The following is a 16,737-nucleotide window of genomic DNA, read 5'->3' as shown; positions in this document are numbered from 1 at the left end:
ACACGATTTGATACAATCATCGGCATCTTACGGACACTTCCCAGATGCCGAGCGCACATCTTCGAGCCCAAGTGAGAGCCGCGCTGATGACGAAAGGTACAGTATAATATATATTAGGATCTTTAGGACACCCGCTATGATGGTCAATTTCCCCAACTGCGCCCCCCTTTCAAAGCCATAAGAATGTCTAATCTCATTCGTGATTCAGCTTTTGGACGTCTCGTTCGTTTTGCTTCTAGCAATAAATATTTTACCTGTGCTGAAGAGAGAAACCCATCTCTGTGGAAAAAATATGTCCATGAAGAGAAATCTGGGAATGCTGCCCATCATGGCCACATTGGAGCTCGTGGAGACGACCCAGATACGGAAGATCGACCGATCAGTGGCCTTGAAGGTGTGAGAACCCGTGATGAACCTATCGGATCACATTTTACTAAGCCAATAGTGTTCCTACTGAACTTGTACATCGCCTTGACCTACGGCCTCCTATATATCTGTTTTGAATCCTTCCCGATCGCCTTTGTCGAAATCTACGGCTTCAACTTAGGCCAGGAAGGGCTCGCCTTCCTCGACATCATGATCGGCGCCCTCGCCACTACCCCTCCCTTCTTCGCCCATCTACACCTTGTCTAAGAGAAGCAGCTCAACGAGAACAGCGAGCTAAAGCCAGAGAAACGCCTCCCGCCCGCCATGGTCGGCGGCTTCTTCATCCCAGTCTGCCTGTTCTGGTTCAGCTGGAGCGCACGGCCTAGTATCCACTGGATCATGCCAATCATCGGCTCAGGTTACTTTCCGTCGCTGCTTTCCTGCTCTTCAATTCTGTCCTCAGTTACCTCTCCGACGCCTATCCGGACTATGCTGCCTCAGTATTCGCCGGCAACGACTTCATGCGCAGCTCATTCGGCGCGGGGTTTCCGTTCTTTACGTCTGCGATGTACAAAAATCTGGGCGTGAATTGGGTGAGTAGTACGCTGGCGTTCCTCGGTATCGCCTTCATACCTATTCCGTATGTGCTGTATACTTATGGTGAGCGCTTGCGTAAGATGAGTAAGCATGCGAGGAAGGATTTCTGAGTGGTTGCTCTGCTCTGTATCAACTCCTCTCCACCCTCGACCGCATGACTGTGGAGATCGGTTTCTTTTTTCCCTAGGCATGGCATTATTGGGTGAAGCCTCTGTATGATGGAGCTAAACCTAGACGACAGATTGTAGACTGTAGATAACTGTAATACTATAATTTATGACCGTGAATAGAACCTTTGATTTCAGTTAGCCGAGGCTGATCACGTCAAAAGAGCTAGTCACGAAGAGACCTCATCTTATCTGGGGGGCGCATAGGATCCTAGATTCGAGGTGTTACAAGACTGTCCAAGAAGATTGGGTACAAGCGCTAAAGTGTTCCAGTGTTGAAGTGTTCCAAAATAAAAACTACGCCAGCCAACTTTTGATCAAAGGTATGCCATTTTATTCCACTATAACAGACTCTCGTACTTGTCCAATCCCTGTTTCTGGCCCTGCGCCTGCGCTTGGCCTTGCGCTTGACCTTGCATTTGTCCCGTACTAAGATTACTTCTTTCGCCTCCTGTTAAAACCCCACTCATCCCCATACCTGGCCTCCCACTCGCCGGCGCGGAAGGCGGCGGAGCGATCCCGTAATTCGAATACGGCACCTTTGGTGGTGGAGCAATTGCAAACGGTGAGGAAGTTTGGGTATGGTTTTGAGATTGTAACGATGACATGGATGGTTGTGCCCACACATTGCTCGTAGAAGAGGCAGGCGCAACCGCTGCAGACCAATTGAAGGAACTACTCTGGTTTTGGGTGTTATTGGTGGGCGACAGAACACTCATGCTGCTCATGCTCATGCCCATGCCTGGTCGTGATGGTTGTAGTGGCTGTGAGTAAGATGACGCGGATGTGGCATTCATGCCCGTTGTGGTAGTTGAAGGAGTCAAGGGTGCAAATGCGCTGAGAGTGTTATCTGGTGTGATAGTTCTCGAGGCGTTTGGACGTGTTGCAAGAGGGTTCGAGCGGGGAGCTGGAGAGGAAGGTGGGGGTGTTGACCACGAGAACGCAGGGGCAGGAGATGCGTTTTGAGAACGGGTCCGAGGGTTCGAGGGTCGGGAGGGGAGGGTCGTAGATGAAGACGCTGTCGCCGCCGCCCAGGGGTCGTTGACAATATTTGCACTAGGCGAGGACAATGGCTGGCCGCTTCGAACAAGAGTCTCAAAATCTGCCTCTTCGCCATTTGCGGTTTCCGTGCCATTAGTGCCGCCAATGGCGGCGGATGTCATGAAATCGTTTGAGCGGGCTGCGGCTGCAGTGTTACTAGAAGACAGTTCTTGAAGCTTACGCGTCTGCTCTTGTTCGATGCGGGAGGAAAGCGACTTGATCAAAGTCATGAATGCCTGGAATTTTTGTAGGTCGAGAAGCGGACCAAGGCTGAATTGCCAGAGGATTGGGAGAACATCCATCGCGAGGAAGTCAGAGTCGGCAATCTTACCAACTTCCTTGAAAACTTCGAGGGCCGCCATCTGTGGTAACGGTTAGCATGCGGTAACGGCCAAGAAATATTTGACGTCGAGAAATGATTAAAACTCATGCATAGAGAGCCAACGTATTTTATCAGTTATCATAGGCCCCTTGAGAAGATATAGTAATTGGTGATTTAGTGTGGCTTGAATTCAGCAGAAGTCGATGAATATGACACCTCTGTACATGGACTATACTTTACGCACTTACCATAACAGCGGGTTCTTTAGTTTTAATTGCCTTGAGGAGCGGCACAACTTTTTCCTGAACGGTGTATTTATCCAGGATTGAAATGTTTGTATGCTTCGGCTTTGATGATTCTAGACTACCCATTCCGTCAAGCCCATCGCCTTGCGGTGTGTTTCGATCCGGAGAACCACCACATAAAGTTTGAAGAGCTTCAAGTCCGCAGATTTTAGTTACCATGCTACTTGTCTTACTGAAGACAGTGGCAATGACCGGGAATAGCTCATTCTTGACTGTAGAGAAGTCAAGTACGGGCAAAATGACTGGGAGGGACTTTAGAGAAGTGTCGACTAGTGAATGAGTTGGAGAATCAAGCGCATGGTGTATAATGGGCAATATATCTGGTAGAATTAGTAATGAGCGGTGGACAAACAATTAGTAGACTTACCGTCTTTAAATTCTTTGCCGGACGAGTTTTCAGCAACAGTCTGCATATTCTCGAGCAGCACCATAAGACCGGCTTCCTTCAAGCTATCTCTTTCTAGGGCAGCTCCTTTATTACTGTTGCTCAGAAAAACCTCTCGTAAGCGAGGGATAACCTTCTCGGTAAAAGGTCGTTTCCCAGAAGGAAGGGTGGCAATAATTTTGAAGACATTCTGTAGAACCAACGAAAGTAGCTCGCGGTCTTTGGTCTCTTCTAATAGAGCAGGTAGGACTTTCTTTTCCAACACTGATTTTGGGAATTGGTTCAATATCCGGGGGAGTCCTCTCATGAATTGTGATTTTTCATTCGGCGTTTTAGCAGGCAGAGAATCTAGGAACCGGATGGTAGAAACCAAAATGTTATCAAAGTACTGGGCTTGCTGAAACTCCCTGGCACTCAGCCTCTGTGCAGGCCGTCTTGTAACCAGTCGTGGAAGCAACCCGGATGCCACATCTCTAGGTAGTGCTTGTGAAGATAGAAAATTGTTAGTTTGGGTCGGTGCTGACGAGGATGAGGAAAACTTTCGTTTGTACGCAGAGAGACTTCCATTGACCTCTAGCGGACTCCGATGTGGGGAGTTATAGAGGGCAATGATTAGAAGGCCAAGCGAGAACATATCTGCTGCTGATGTAACATTTGTATCGAGCACAAAATCTGGAGAGGCATAATCCAAATCCAGTTGCACAAAGCGCGGCAAGCGAGGATCGTAGTTCAGAACTTCTGAAAGTGATATCGGAGCCACCGAGGTAGCTGTTGTGGAGTTGTCTGGTGGTCCTGAAAACCCCAATCCGGATATTTTCCAATCAGACTGTCACGAGCATCAGCAGACTTGCCATAATTGTACGAGACATTTTTATGCTCCCTACTTTTGCATTAATGAAAATAGCATCCGGAGTAAGATTTCCATGCACAAGTCCAGCGCTTTCATGGAGAAACTCAAGGCCTTTGCCAATTTGTAACAGTCCCTTTTGTATTTCCAACTCATCGATTTCAATTTCTCTCCTTCGTCTGCCTTTACCATCGGATTCTTCAATGACATATCGACTTGTCCGTCCGCCTACCCCACTGCCTTTCTCCTGGTCATCTTTTTCTTGCAGCAGTCCAGCTAATGCTGCTGTCACAGGCTCTGTTGCAAACATAAGCCCCCCATTACGTGTCTCTTCAACCGGCTCCACCAATTCAAGTATACTGGGGTGTCGCAGTCTCGCAAGGGAGCTGGCCTCTTTTTTCAACCTCTCTATAACCTCTTCTTGCACTTTCTTCAAGGACGCAGCATTGGCCCTACTACCTAAGCTTCCACCTTGCGATTCCAACGACTTCTTCTCAAATATGAATACAGATGCTGCCTTGCCTGTGGATTTCTTCTTCGCATCGTGTATCTTCCAAGGACCCGATGTCGAGATAGGTTGAGGCGACAGAGTGTAATTCGAGGATATGTTCGAGGAGAAGGACTTCAGTGCCGAGGAGAACATGGTTGACAGTTCGCCAGTATGGCGTCCTGAGTGGTGTTAATTGAGAATCTCATGAACTGTTGTGGCTCAGGTGTTCGTTGTGGTACAGCGTCTTGCGACTGCTCTGCAGCGCCCTTGTTTGCGCAAGGGGGTCCAGCATGGACTCTTAAATATTGTCTGGTGGTTTCCAGTGATATATAGCAAAACCCTGGTGATACTGGATACGAAGCAACAATCGGGCGTTCTTCGGCTCTCACATGCCCCACGTCGCTGGGTCTCGAGCTGGGCTCGCCGGCGCGTAGAGGCCTGGGTTCTAGGCGGTGTGTTCACATCCGCACTCGGCTAGCTTCGGCTTCCCCCAGGAATTTGAGTCAAAGAGCTCATAACCGCGTCCTTTTTCCTGTTCAATTCCCATGCGCAATTAGATTTTTGGTTTTGTCTTTGTATTGAAAATGCTTCAGCAACGGTCCTCGTCGCTCGCGCTTGCTCTATCCTCCTCATTCCGCCGATCGCTTCTTCTCCAAACATCCTCTGCTCAGCGATGTCGGAAAGCTTACAGTATTCACACTGATGCTTCTTCCGGGGCGAATATTCAAGACATTGACCCTACGAAGCTGTCTATTACAAAGACTACGACGCCGAAGGACCTTCTTCCACCAAAAGAGCTCATCTTTGGGCACAACTTTACTGGCATGTATCTATCCTTTGCGCCCAGCTTCCCCACAGCTAACAAATCGTCTCAGATCATATGCTATCGCTAGAATGGACCGCATCACAAGGCTGGCTACCTGCGCACATTACTCCCTATCGGAATCTAAGCTTAGATCCCGCCACCTGCGTCTTCCACTATGCATTCGAATGCTTCGAGGGGATGAAGGCATACAAAGACAAGAGTGGACACATTAGGCTATTTCGCCCAGATAAGAACATGGCTCGATTAAACAAATCCTCAGCGCGGATAGCATTGCCCACATTTGATGGGGATGCGCTTATTGATCTCATTGGCAAGTTTGTCAAATTAGACGAGAGGTTCATCCCACAGTGAGGTCTCCTGTCACGCTGCCTTTCGCAATGCGTGTCTTATGATTGTTATAGGGCCCGTGGATACTCTCTATACCTTCGACCTACAATGATTGGTACCCAGCGCACTCTAGGTGTTGGTCCTCCCGCGTCGGCTTTACTCTTCGTAATTGCCTCTCCTGTGGGCCCATACTATCCCACTGGATTTAAAGCCGTATCATTAGAAGCAACTGACTACGCTGTGCGCGCATGGCCAGGTGGTGTAGGAGACAAGAAGCTTGGCGCAAACTATGCTCCTTGCATAGTGCCGCAAATGCAAGCAGCGAGCCGAGGATTCCACCAAAACCTGTGGCTGTTCGGAGAGGAGGAATACATCACCGAGGTCGGAACAATGAATCTATTCGCTGCGGTGAAGAACAAGGAGACGGGCCAGAATGAATTATTGACTGCCCCGCTTGATGGCACTATTCTGGAGGGTGTCACGCGAGACTCGATTTTGGGTCTCGCACGCGAGAGACTTGAGCCACAAGGTTGGAAAGTCACAGAACGAAAGTTCACAATGAAAGAGCTCGCAGATGCTGCAGACGAGGGACGCATGATAGAGGTCTTTGGTGCTGGTACCGCAGCTGTGGTGAGTCCCGTGCGGAATATTAGTTGGAAGGGCCGCACAGTGGAGTGCGGACTGGAAGAGGGCAAGGAAGCGGGCGCGATTGCACAACAGATGAAGGACTGGATTGAGGGTATTCAATATGGTGATGAGGATCATCATTGGAGGTAAGTTCACCAAATGGCACCCTCGTATGCCAAACGCTGATTTTGCGCAGCCATAAAGTGTTGTAATCTTAAAAGGACTGGATAACTATGTTTGAGCGTTCTTGTTCAATTTTACAGTCTAGATTCTAGATTAGACCGTAGGTGCCCCTTCAAAAATGTTCGGGTACCCCAGATAGAAATATGTAGTTACCCACCAAAGGCCGAATGTGGGATATTTAGGAGAAGGAATAGCGGGCAGGGCAGAGTTTTTGACGACCCGTGGCGTGGGTGGTTCTTCTACGGATGCGAAGCTGTTTGGCGTATGCAAAAATCCTTTTAAAGCTCTGCACCAAAATCTCCCGTTTTCCCGCCGAAACCAAGTTGAATAAAATGCTTAAATTAACTTTATAGCCACGCGCTCTACTAAAATAATTATATAACGTAAAATATAGAGCTTAATAAGACAAATCTAACGGTACCATTTTTATTAAAATCCGACGGTAGGTAGTAGATATTATAGATTAAACTTACCTATATATTTATCTACTTAAAAGTATATATTATAGAAAGAGTAGTTTAATAAGAGTTTTAAGGAGAGATAAAGCTTGGCCTTAACCCGCCAAAATTCGTCCACATGTTATCGATAAGGATTTACCAATCAAATCAATGCATTAAAATTACCGTGCTCAAGAATATACAGCTGATGTAGAGAGGTTCGAAATCGGGCAACGGCCAAGGCTCTGAGGGAGGCTTTTTCGAGGCACGATTTGGCTGAACGTTATATTGGGTCGGCTGAACGAGGTCTATATCATTGGGAGTATAATTGGGGGGCATAGTTGATAGTTTGTATTGACCAAATCTATACAGCCTATACGCGTTGTTCTGATCTGGTGTTCCGCACGGACCGCTAGCTTTATGGACGGTTAAGGGATAGCATGACAAGCTCTACGCCACTCGGCTAATCCCACACTCATTTATCCAATACGAAGGCCCAACCTCCCCTACACTGCAGCTTGTTTCACGCGCAACCGTCCCCCACTGCCGCGCTCCGCATTCCTTAAACAGCCTGCTAAGCAAAGAAGTGTGGTCGCATTCCTTTATAGTCTCGACTTTTGAATTTTATATCGCTCATGTTGGCCCGCGGCCTTCTCTGCCGCCTGGCAGCCGATGTACCCAAAACATCAACACACGACCTGTCGCAGCTCACCCGATTAATCCACCGAGCCGCCATCACTCACAAAGCCACCTCAATTTGTGCCGTTTCTCATGCGTATAAGCTCTCTTCCGCCATACACCGCCGATCCTATGTCACGGCGAAAACGAAACCTGCGACGACGACTACTCGAGCAAAGACGACCGTGAAGAAGACAAGAGCCACAAAAAAGGTCGCGCCGAAGAAGGCCGCGCCGAAGGAAAAGACGACTGCTGCGAAAAGAAGGGCTGCACCAAAAAAGAAGGCAAAGGCAAAGGTAAAGGCAAAGGCAAAGGTGGTCAAGAAGCCCCTCTCAGAGAAAGCTCTGGAGAAAGCTGCTGCCAAAAAGGCTAGGGATGAGCTCAACGAGCTCAAAAGGAAGGCCCTCGCAGAACCTAAGAAGCGCCCATACACTGCATGGACTGTTTACATAGCGGAGAATGTTAAGAAGGCGGTGAGCAACGGCCAGAAGCATCTTGAAGGTGTGAAACAGTTGGCCCAGTTTTACAAGGACTTCACCCCGGCTGAGAGGGAGGTTAGTATACGAGGCAGTGAAACACTAGTCCTGGCATCGCACGAGTCTTGCTGACCGAGTCGCAGCACTACAATCACCTTGCAAATCAGAATCAAGCTGCCAACGAGACTGAGTACAAGGCATGGGTCTTAAAGCATACGCCTCAACAGATTCGTGATGCCAATTTCGCGCGCCTAGCCCTTAAACGCAAGCACAAAATGACTGGTAGCAAAGTTGTACGGATTGAAGATGATCGACAGGCTAAGTCTCCCAAAAATGGAATATTATTTTTCATGATGGAGCGTCGTGAATCCGGCGACTTCAAGGACATCCCCTTGATTGAAGCTACAAAGCTCATGGCCTCGGAGTACAAAACACTTAGCGCAGGCGAGAAGAAGGTAAGCCGCACTTACTCCCTTCAAAGCTCCAACACCGACGGCTTATGCTCCCCGAATCTAGAAATACGAAGACATGGCTGCTGCGGACAAGACGCGATATTACCGCGATTTTGAAAGCTCCTACGGGTACAAAGCCAAAGCTGAAGCCGCAGCTAGCCCCTAGTTACTTGTTCTTCCAGGCCCAGGCTTTGCCACTGTGTTGTGTCCATTTGTGCTTGCTCAGTCTGGCCTGGCGGTTTTCCATGTATTCCAAGGAAGGTTTTAGTCGGTCTCCGGTTTTGGGACATATATCATGTATCAACCTCCAAATCCTGTATTGCTGTGGGAAATTCGCGACTGAGACGGTATTTGCCCTTCAGCGTATGCGCTTTTCGCTAGGGCCCTTATTGAGCAGTGTCGGGGTATTAGTGACTCAGCGGTCTAGCCTAGGGTTGTGGATAAAACTCTAGTGCGGGTTGCTGCTCTCTTGTCTATGCGCACGGTAATATCCAGTCTGCTGTTGTTGTGTTTTGTTGGGAGAGCTGGATATAGAATTAAAACAGGAATATAGTCCACCCCTCTGTCTCACATAAATCCCACAACAGAAGCTCAGCTGTGTCTTCTAAACTAATTTATTTTCTACGATTTCACTTGTCATCTTACCACATACAACTGGATTCCGCAAACAGACCAAATCATACCTATCTGCGAGTGGAGACAGTCTGTGAACTCCTATATCAATAATTCTTACAACTTCATTTATTAAAAAATGAGTGGAAAAAAGGTGCTCTATTGTAGCAACAGCAGGGCAAACCCATCATCACACGCACCACCATTATGTCAAATTTCCAAAACTTGCACCACGCGCTATGCACAAGCCAAGACCCAGGTTAAGGGGAAAACATGCTTGCGAGGTTCAGGCGCAGTTTGGTAAGATCCATCATCACTTGGACGGAAGGTAGTTGTGGTTAAGGGGAAAACATGAGACAATTATAAAATGTATAGTAGGAGGTAAATTTTCAGTCTGAGCCACTTATAACCTAGGGCAGAAGATGGGGGTATTTCTAATAAACAAATTAACAATTCTGACAATCTCGGGAAAAGGGGGGTATTTCCAGCCGCTCGAAGTACACCTGCTCTGAAATGATCCAAAATGACACACGTAACAAAGAGAGAGGACGCTAAGCGGTAACATAGGAAAGCGCTCAGCAAAGAACATGAGAAAAGGAAATTTTGTACAAAGGAAATAAGAGTCTGTTGTAATAGTCCTGACGTGCCCTCCACTTCCATCCCAATTGTTCTAATTCCTACGAATCTTCTGCCCAAGAGATTCGCTTATAATTATCTATGCAGTCCTGGGCCAAATCCATCAAATCCTCTCACCTCCCCTGGGTTCCCATCAACGGTGCTGTCTTCATCATCGTAGAACCCATTCTCGCTATACCGTCCATCCTCCGCGTCCTGATCATAGCTCGCCTTTCGTAATAGCGGCGGTGTGCTGGGCTCCCGTTGCTCTGCTCCCGCTAAAGCCTGTTTCCCAAGACTAGGGAAACCAACAACAGAATTTTGCGTGAAGGCACTTGAGCTTGAAGTTGACCGCGAGTTATGTGGCCGGATAGCAGATGACGCTAGTGGGGTGCGGCGTAGGTTCGATGTAGGTGGTGTCATGAGACCGGATAGGAAGCCTTGGCTCGCAGGCGCAGGCACACTGCGGGAGGGCGTCTGTGTGCGGGATGTGCTAGTGGACGCTCCAGAAAGTGAGCTTGTCGCTGTGTCTCGGCCCTTGCGCCAGCTACCAAACGCTGCTGCCAGCTGCGCAGCTTTCGGGGATGCAAAATTCGACAAGCTGGCTAGTGTGGGAAAGGTCTGTCCACCAGTCATAAGCCGTTCCTTCTCTTGCTGCTCCATTTGCAAGTTTGTTCGGATGCGGATAGCAGCGTCGCGGACGGTTTCGCGATTGAAAGATGGTTGAGACAGGGCGTTGATGAGGTCGTTAAGGTCGTCGATGCGGACGCCTAGAAGCTCGCGCAGCCACCCAATCTCAGTGTCTCGCTCTCTGAGCTTCGCTGGAGCGTCGGTGTCGACTTCAGAGAGGCTGTGCTCGAGCGATTCAATGCGAGATTCGCGTTCCTGAAGTTGCTCTTGCAGAGCGACGATTGATTCGCGGAGAGCTTGCGGTGAGACCTTCTCTGGAATTCGTGGTGAGTTTGAGTAGTGTGATGTGGGAGCCTTGGCAGATTGAGCAGCTTGGGCAGCGGCATGGGCAGCAGACTTAGCAACAGACAATTTCTCTTCAAGATGCTCGACTTTGTCTTGTAGATGATCTAGCTTGGCACCTGCAAGACCAAGACGCTCGTTGAGGTGGGATTCAGAACGCTGCTTGTCTTCAAGGGCAATTTCTAGGGCCCTACTGTGCTCTTTCAGGAGCATTTCTATGCGGCGTTCGTACGTGTCTCGTTGTTCTTGCAACGCTGCTTTCCTTGACTGAAGAGCATCTTCTAACGCTTGTCTCCTTGCATCCGCTGCCTCATCTAAAAGAAGTTCATGTCGAGCCTTGGCAGTGTCAGCGTCCATGCGGACGTTGTCCATCTCAGCCCGAATTCTCGCGATCTCGCTCTCGAGTTCAGCACGTACAATGTTGACATGGTCGTTAGCAAGTTCGACGTCTGCTTCCATGAGCGCGCGTGTACGCTGCACTTCCACTCGTCCTGCTTCCCTAGCCTCCTGAAACTCCCGCTGGTACTTCTCAGCCGCCTTTTGGTGATCCGCACACTCCCGCTTTAGATTATTAATGGTTTCTTCGAGTCTAGAGTTGGCTTTCTGGGTTTGTTCCAGAGTAACCTTCAACCTCATGCCTTCTATTTCTTGACTCCCAAGTCTTTCAAGTTCTCTTTCAAGCCTTTCTCTTGTGCGACCTTCAGCCTCGATCCTAGCGCTCAAAACTTCGTACTTCTTCATGTGCTCTTCATCGCTCTTCTGCCACTGAGCTCTTTCAGCAGCAACTTGTTCAGATGCAACGACCATATCTTGTTGTAGCTTCTCCAGTTTTCCGCGCATAGCTTCTCGGATCCGGGTAGCCTCTTCAGCTTGGAATTTCGCAGTGTCAATAGCTTTCTTCAGGCTCTCTTTCTCTTCATTGGCTTGCTGAATTTCATCTCGCCATTTAGCGCTGGAAAGGCGATACTCTTCCAAAGTAAATTGGAGAGCTTCGTTCTCTGCAGTAATGGCAGACAATTTCTTCCTCAGATCCTCCTGGGCATTTTCGTAAGCAACAGCCTGGGCCTTCAGTTCTTCAGTCTCTGCTTTCGAAGCGGCAAGTTTAGCACGGAGATCCTTCTCGGCACCCCCACAAGAGGCAACCTTTGACCGCGCATCTTTGCAGGCCTCATCCAATGCACGCAACTTGTGGGCATCATCACGAGCAGCCTCGCGAAGTAGAGAGAGTTCTTCCTCTGTGACCTTCAGCAAACGTTGTGTATCAGCTTCACGAGCTTCCATCACTTTCCGTGCTTCAACCTCTGCATCGATGCGCAAAGTCGCCTCCTTGAACATCAATTCCAGATCGGCGATACGAAGTTCTCTCTCTTCTGCGACCTGGCTTTCCATACGTTGAACTATAGCTGTATTCTGACGATTGAGAGCTTCTTCGATCATTTCTCTGAAATCTTCTGGTTGAACACTGGAAGATGCAGTGCGGGCGATTGAGGCTTTCAAGTCACCGAGAGCCTGATAGAATTCAGACATGTCTACGTGTGGCTGCACTGGCGGAGGCGCAGGAGCTAGAGCCAGAGCCGATATATCTTTGGGCTGGTGGGCTGCAAGCGCATCCATAACGATGGCTCGAATTTTTTCAAGCTTGCGGTCTTTCCTCGGTGATCGATTCCGGTAATGAAAGTCCGGACCAGCTTCATCATCCTCGTCATCTGCGTCGCTGTCCAAGCGATCGTTGGACATGCTTCGACGACCTCGTCCGGGCCTTTGGGATATCGTTGCAATGGAGTCTTGAATTACCTGCAGGTTCTTTTCAAGTGGGTCGAGACGGCTCTGCAGCAGTCGACTAATGAGGCCATCGACATGGCTATCGAAGAAACGACTGCGCATTTGGATCTTGTCTTCTCCCTCGGAAGAGATGCCCTCGTCCCAATCACTTATAGGGATATCATCCGCATTGTTAAGACGGTGAACGGGAGATTCATAAGCCAAACCAGCACGTTCATCGCTAAACGGATCATGTGTAATTGAAGTCGAGGAGGCACCTAGAGTTCCGGAAGCTGGAGCATAAAGTCGACGTGGGCTGGGGCTTGGAGCATCGCTTCGGAAATGGGAGGTTGGCCGTAGGTCCCTGTGCTCGAAATCATGAAGTGACCTCCCAGCAGTGGACTGATCCCAAGAAGGTTCGACTCTTTCAACTCCAAAATCAGAACCTTCTTCATTCAGGTGCTTCATCACAGCATCAATCTCATTAAATGTAGGATGCACGTAGGAATCATAGTCGATGCTTTCACTTTCTGGATACGGCACATGCTTGCGAGGTTCAGGCGCAGTTTGGTAAGATCCATCATCACTTGGACGGAAGGTAGTTGTGGGGCTTCGGCTGACATGACGAGGAGGACTGATGTGAGTATTTCCAAAATCGTCACTTGGAGTCACGGAAGGCTTAGTAACATGAAGACCAAAATCGAAGCCAGACCCGTATTGCGGCCTATACTCAAAGGGTTTGGCAGTAGCGGATAAGGAGCCTTTGCTTGTATGTTTCTTTGTGAACGGCTTCGTGGGCTCCTCAACAAATGGAGTAGAATTTGCCGTATCGCGAAAAGGATGTTCTTCGGTGGGAGTCTTAGAATCGGTCAAGGTACCAGCTGACATCTCGTCTGTCTTGGGTGTATGGACATTGGCGCCAAACGACGAGTCTTCTCGAGTCATACTGGTTGTAGGCAGTGGCATTGAATCCTCTGGTTTGGATTGGCCTTGCTCTGCATTTGGAGATTGATTCTCCTTATCCTCAGGCGCCGATGCTCTCTCTGTTTGCGGGTCTTGTTTAGCCGTTTGGAACTGGGTAGTCTCGCTAAGAGGATGCGTAGGCATAGCGAATTGAGGCACCTGGTCGCCACCATCATGACCATGCCGAGCTCGTTTCTCCCGTCCATCAGCCTGTGTAATACGCCCAGATTCATCTTCCTTGTCTTCAGCTTCCTTGACAGGCTGCTGTGTGTTGTCTGGTCTGATAATTGGTACAGCCTTAGATCTTCTTGCAGGCTTAACGATATCATTAGCATTCAAGTTGAAATTTCCGAAAATTCGAGAAGAGCTATTGCCACGAACGGGGGCGGACGCGCTTGGGGTAAATCCAGGGCTCGCAATCGATGGACTAAATGCTGGAGCATCTGGCTTGAAGGTCGGTCCTTTCGATAAGAAGTCGAAATCGCTCCTTGGAAGGGAGGATCCACTCATCCCAACAGGTTTAAAAGCCGGGGCGGCAACGTTAAAGCCAGTGCCCAAGCCATCCAGGCTAGGCTTGTTGCTTCGAGGTACTAATGCGTTTCCTTGGCTAATAGGTTTGCTGACAGTAGGCTGGAAGCCAAACCCAGAGGGTGCGAAGTTACCAGGGCTGAAGGAGGCAGCTGGATTAAATCTGAATTCCTTGGCTTCAACATTAAGCTTTAACGTTGAGGATTTCGAGGTATGCTTGTTGTGAATAGGTCCCGGCTGACTGAAAGACAAGTTTGAATCCACTCGACTATTACTCGCTTGAGAAGTGCTCTTAGAATGCCGTTTCGTTGCGTCACGTGTTTTGCCTTCTTCCAGACTTGGATTTGTAACTTCCGATATGTTTGTCTTCGCATCATCGCTCAAGTCGCCACGTTGGCTTTCCGTAGCCTGAGAGTTATATCCCAAGGAAACGGGCCGTTGAGGCTTTGTTAAAGAATGGGTTCTAGTATGGCGTTGTGGTTGTTGTATCACTTGCTCAATTGGCCGTGGTTCCTCCCAGGCAGAGCTGTTAGCATGGGGATTCGGTGATTTGATATTCTCTGCCATCGAATCCTGACCACCAAATCGAGACTCGGTGCTGAATTCGCCCCCTTCCTCAAGCTGCTTGTCAATGGCATGTTCGAGGTGATATTCCGCATCACGGATTTCCCGTTCGAGGTTTTCACTGATATTATGGCGATGGCCACGAGGAGTTGGAACAGCGATTTGTGGCCCAGCTTGATTAGCTTGTTTTATCTCAGCCACTTCGTCTTCCTCAGCCTCATCTTCAGGGACCTCTGCAAGGGTAGATGCAGGCCGGAGATTGAGCAATTGCTGCTGCTGGTGTAGTATTTGAGACTGGAGTTGCTGTTGTTGCATCTGAAGCAAATAATCTTCCTTTTGTGGGAGGGGTAACTGATTCTGCCTGAAGCCAAACGGCGGTATAGGTGATATGCCATCTCCAAGATCTGTCCTATTGAGCGGCAATGCTGGCGATCCACCGCGCGCACCTTGCGGACCAAGGTACTGCTGTGGTGACCAACCGGCAAGACTGGGTGGTGTAGGCTGCTGCTGCGGGAAGTTGGCCGGTGATGTGAACGTAGAATGCCTATGCATATGCATGTTAGCGCGAGGATTACCGAACGGCGAAATCGGAGAAGCAATCGATCGCGTCGAAGTGTGGCCTGGAGACGGTCCATGCGGAAACGTCCCGGATAGAACACCGCCATGCTGGCCCAGACGTTGACTACCAGCCGACGAAGTTGGCAGAGGTGGCGAGAAAGGCAGAGCCGGATACTGAGAGGATGCTTCACGAGACATTGGAATCTCTTCTTCTTCGCCACCTATGCTCACGCCAAGGGCACGCAGCTTCTGCTCCATGAGGTAATTGACGTAGGCCTCCCATTCAGACTTATTTGGGATTCGCACTCGGAATGGTCCACTGTTCCGCTCCTCCTGATAGTCACTATAATCTGGAAAGATACTCCGATTTTGTCCAAGATACTCGGAGGCAGCAGCATCATTCCCATCCCTCCAATGACCAAACCCTCGAGTATCATAGCCGGCCTGCTCAAATCGATGCATTCGAGCAGCAACTTCTTCTGAGCTGAGTGGCGGCGGCGGATAGCCAGGTGTACCCCTTGGAATTTCGGCTGGGAAGGAGATGCAACAAGTCTTCCTTTTCCACGTAACTCGCTTCGGTGGACGAGGTGCCTGAGGGGATTGCACAGGCCCCGGTGTTAGTGGCTTGGGAGAAGGTTCCCTGGCAGGGTTTGGGGAGACGGGGGGTCCATCTTCCATGGGCGGAGGAGGCAAAGGCTTGTCTGCAGATATTGGACTTGGCAAGGACTGTGGTCCTTGACTTGTTGACGTCTTCCGCATCTGCGGAGCAGCCGCGTGCCTCGAGGCCATCATCTTGCCAAGCGTTTCTTTTTGGTCTTTGCTAAAGTAGGCCCAGAAATCTTGCTGCTTCAGGGTCAAGTTGTTCTTCCTTGACTTATGCCCTTTCCTTTTGTTTTCAGTCTGATGGCCAGGTCTATCCTCTTGTCCCTGCTCAGATTTTTGTGCCGCTGACTCACTTTTGGTGGATTCGTCACTCCACTCTCCAGCCAAAAATTGCCGGACCCAATCACCAGTTGGCCCGTTCAGAAGCTCTTCCGGTGGCGAACCCGATGCGTTGATAGCAGGTGGCCGAGGAGTCGCTTCTGGTGCACCTGTTCTAGACGTGAATGTCGACTTCGTAGGCGTTACAGCTTGATTGACAGGCAGTCGAGATGGAAGAAGGTGATCAAGGCCGAATCTATTTGGAGAGTCGTCTTCTAGTAGCCGAGACGGGAGTAGATGGTCAAGCCCAAACTGGAAATTCGAAGAGTCCTCTTCAAGGTCGTCACTCCCAAAAGCCGAATGCCCTCGCAGTGTAGAACCTACGTTGAACCCCGGCGGAGGGCGTTGATACGGAGACCCCCAACTCGCAGTATAGTATGTGCTATCAGTTGCTTGGTGTCTCGCAACTGTTGACGGAGTCCGCGGAATACCACCAAGGGCTGCTAAAGAAGGGAGCGGAGGCAGTTCCGGGCTTGAATGGCCCAGGGTTTGGGTTGGAGAAGGGAGTGCTGTCCACAGAGTCTGTGCCGGAGAGGGTACACTACGCGCCTCTGCGGGGCTATCTGCTTCACCTTCCTGCAACAAAGCAGGCGGAGGCGATGAGGGCAGGGTAGGTGAAGATGTGGTGATCCGTCGAGCTTGCATTCAACATTTAAC

General features: G+C 49.6%; 6 protein-coding genes across 6 annotated transcripts; 4 read left to right on the top strand and 2 right to left on the bottom strand.

Annotated features, from left to right (window-relative positions):
• Positions 1-170: 170 nt before the first annotated feature.
• On the top strand, positions 171-1,064 carry K441DRAFT_694275 (uncharacterized protein). The gene has a single exon (XM_067652711.1). It carries the CDS (start codon positions 184-186, stop codon positions 631-633), a length of 450 nt encoding a protein of 149 aa, XP_067507237.1. The 5' UTR covers positions 171-183; the 3' UTR covers positions 634-1,064.
• On the top strand, positions 430-1,312 carry K441DRAFT_743476 (uncharacterized protein). The gene has a single exon (XM_067654406.1). It carries the CDS (start codon positions 691-693, stop codon positions 952-954), a length of 264 nt encoding a protein of 87 aa, XP_067507236.1. The 5' UTR covers positions 430-690; the 3' UTR covers positions 955-1,312.
• K441DRAFT_655653 (ARM repeat-containing protein) lies at positions 1,027-4,854 on the bottom strand. The gene is made up of 5 exons (XM_067647892.1): positions 4,068-4,854; positions 3,166-4,009; positions 2,742-3,118; positions 1,313-2,533; positions 1,027-1,256 (listed from the first exon to the last, which is right to left on the bottom strand). The coding sequence occupies exons 1-4, from the start codon at positions 4,671-4,673 to the stop codon at positions 1,472-1,474; spliced, it is 2,889 nt and encodes a 962-aa protein (XP_067507235.1). The 5' UTR covers positions 4,674-4,854; the 3' UTR covers positions 1,027-1,256; positions 1,313-1,471.
• A 198-nt stretch (positions 4,855-5,052) lies between these two features.
• Positions 5,053-6,924, top strand: K441DRAFT_655652 (branched-chain amino acid aminotransferase II). The gene is made up of 4 exons (XM_067647891.1): positions 5,053-5,342; positions 5,396-5,693; positions 5,748-6,446; positions 6,497-6,924. Exons 1-4 carry the CDS (start codon positions 5,105-5,107, stop codon positions 6,510-6,512), a joined length of 1,251 nt encoding a protein of 416 aa, XP_067507234.1. The 5' UTR covers positions 5,053-5,104; the 3' UTR covers positions 6,513-6,924.
• A 631-nt stretch (positions 6,925-7,555) lies between these two features.
• On the top strand, positions 7,556-8,692 carry K441DRAFT_546576 (uncharacterized protein; the record flags this gene model as incomplete). The annotated part of the gene is made up of 3 exons (XM_067642872.1): positions 7,556-8,152; positions 8,218-8,529; positions 8,591-8,692. 3 exons carry the CDS (start codon positions 7,556-7,558, stop codon positions 8,690-8,692), a joined length of 1,011 nt encoding a protein of 336 aa, XP_067507233.1.
• Positions 8,693-9,849: 1,157 nt separating this feature from the next.
• On the bottom strand, positions 9,850-16,725 carry K441DRAFT_546838 (uncharacterized protein; the record flags this gene model as incomplete). The annotated part of the gene is made up of 1 exon (XM_067642885.1): positions 9,850-16,725. One exon carries the CDS (start codon positions 16,723-16,725, stop codon positions 9,850-9,852), a length of 6,876 nt encoding a protein of 2,291 aa, XP_067507232.1.
• Positions 16,726-16,737: the final 12 nt, after the last annotated feature.

The sequence above is a fragment of the Cenococcum geophilum genome, assembly GCF_001692895.1.
Source record: "Cenococcum geophilum 1.58 unplaced genomic scaffold K441scaffold_9, whole genome shotgun sequence".
Lineage (NCBI taxonomy): Eukaryota > Fungi > Ascomycota > Dothideomycetes > Gloniales > Gloniaceae > Cenococcum > Cenococcum geophilum.
The sequence above is the reverse complement of the archived record's forward strand: the minus strand, read 5'-3'. Positions and strand labels throughout refer to the sequence as shown.

Bases quoted from the DNA above. Each gene is read 5' to 3' on its own strand.
- K441DRAFT_694275 (XM_067652711.1), top strand. From the start codon at position 184: ATGTCTAATCTCATTCGTGATTCAGCTTTTGGACGTCTCGTTCGTTTT.
- K441DRAFT_743476 (XM_067654406.1), top strand. From the start codon at position 691: ATGGTCGGCGGCTTCTTCATCCCAGTCTGCCTGTTCTGGTTCAGCTGG.
- K441DRAFT_655653 (XM_067647892.1), bottom strand. From the start codon at position 4,673: ATGTTCTCCTCGGCACTGAAGTCCTTCTCCTCGAACATATCCTCGAAT. The intron at 4,010-4,067 runs GTAGGGAGCATA...TGCTCGTGACAG, and splicing joins CTATTTTCATTAATGCAAAA to TCTGATTGGAAAATATCCGG. The intron at 3,119-3,165 runs GTAAGTCTACTA...TAATTCTACCAG, and splicing joins CGGCAAAGAATTTAAAGACG to ATATATTGCCCATTATACAC.
- K441DRAFT_655652 (XM_067647891.1), top strand. From the start codon at position 5,105: ATGCTTCAGCAACGGTCCTCGTCGCTCGCGCTTGCTCTATCCTCCTCA. The intron at 5,343-5,395 runs GCATGTATCTAT...AAATCGTCTCAG, and splicing joins CTTTGGGCACAACTTTACTG to ATCATATGCTATCGCTAGAA. The intron at 5,694-5,747 runs GTGAGGTCTCCT...TGATTGTTATAG, and splicing joins GACGAGAGGTTCATCCCACA to GGCCCGTGGATACTCTCTAT.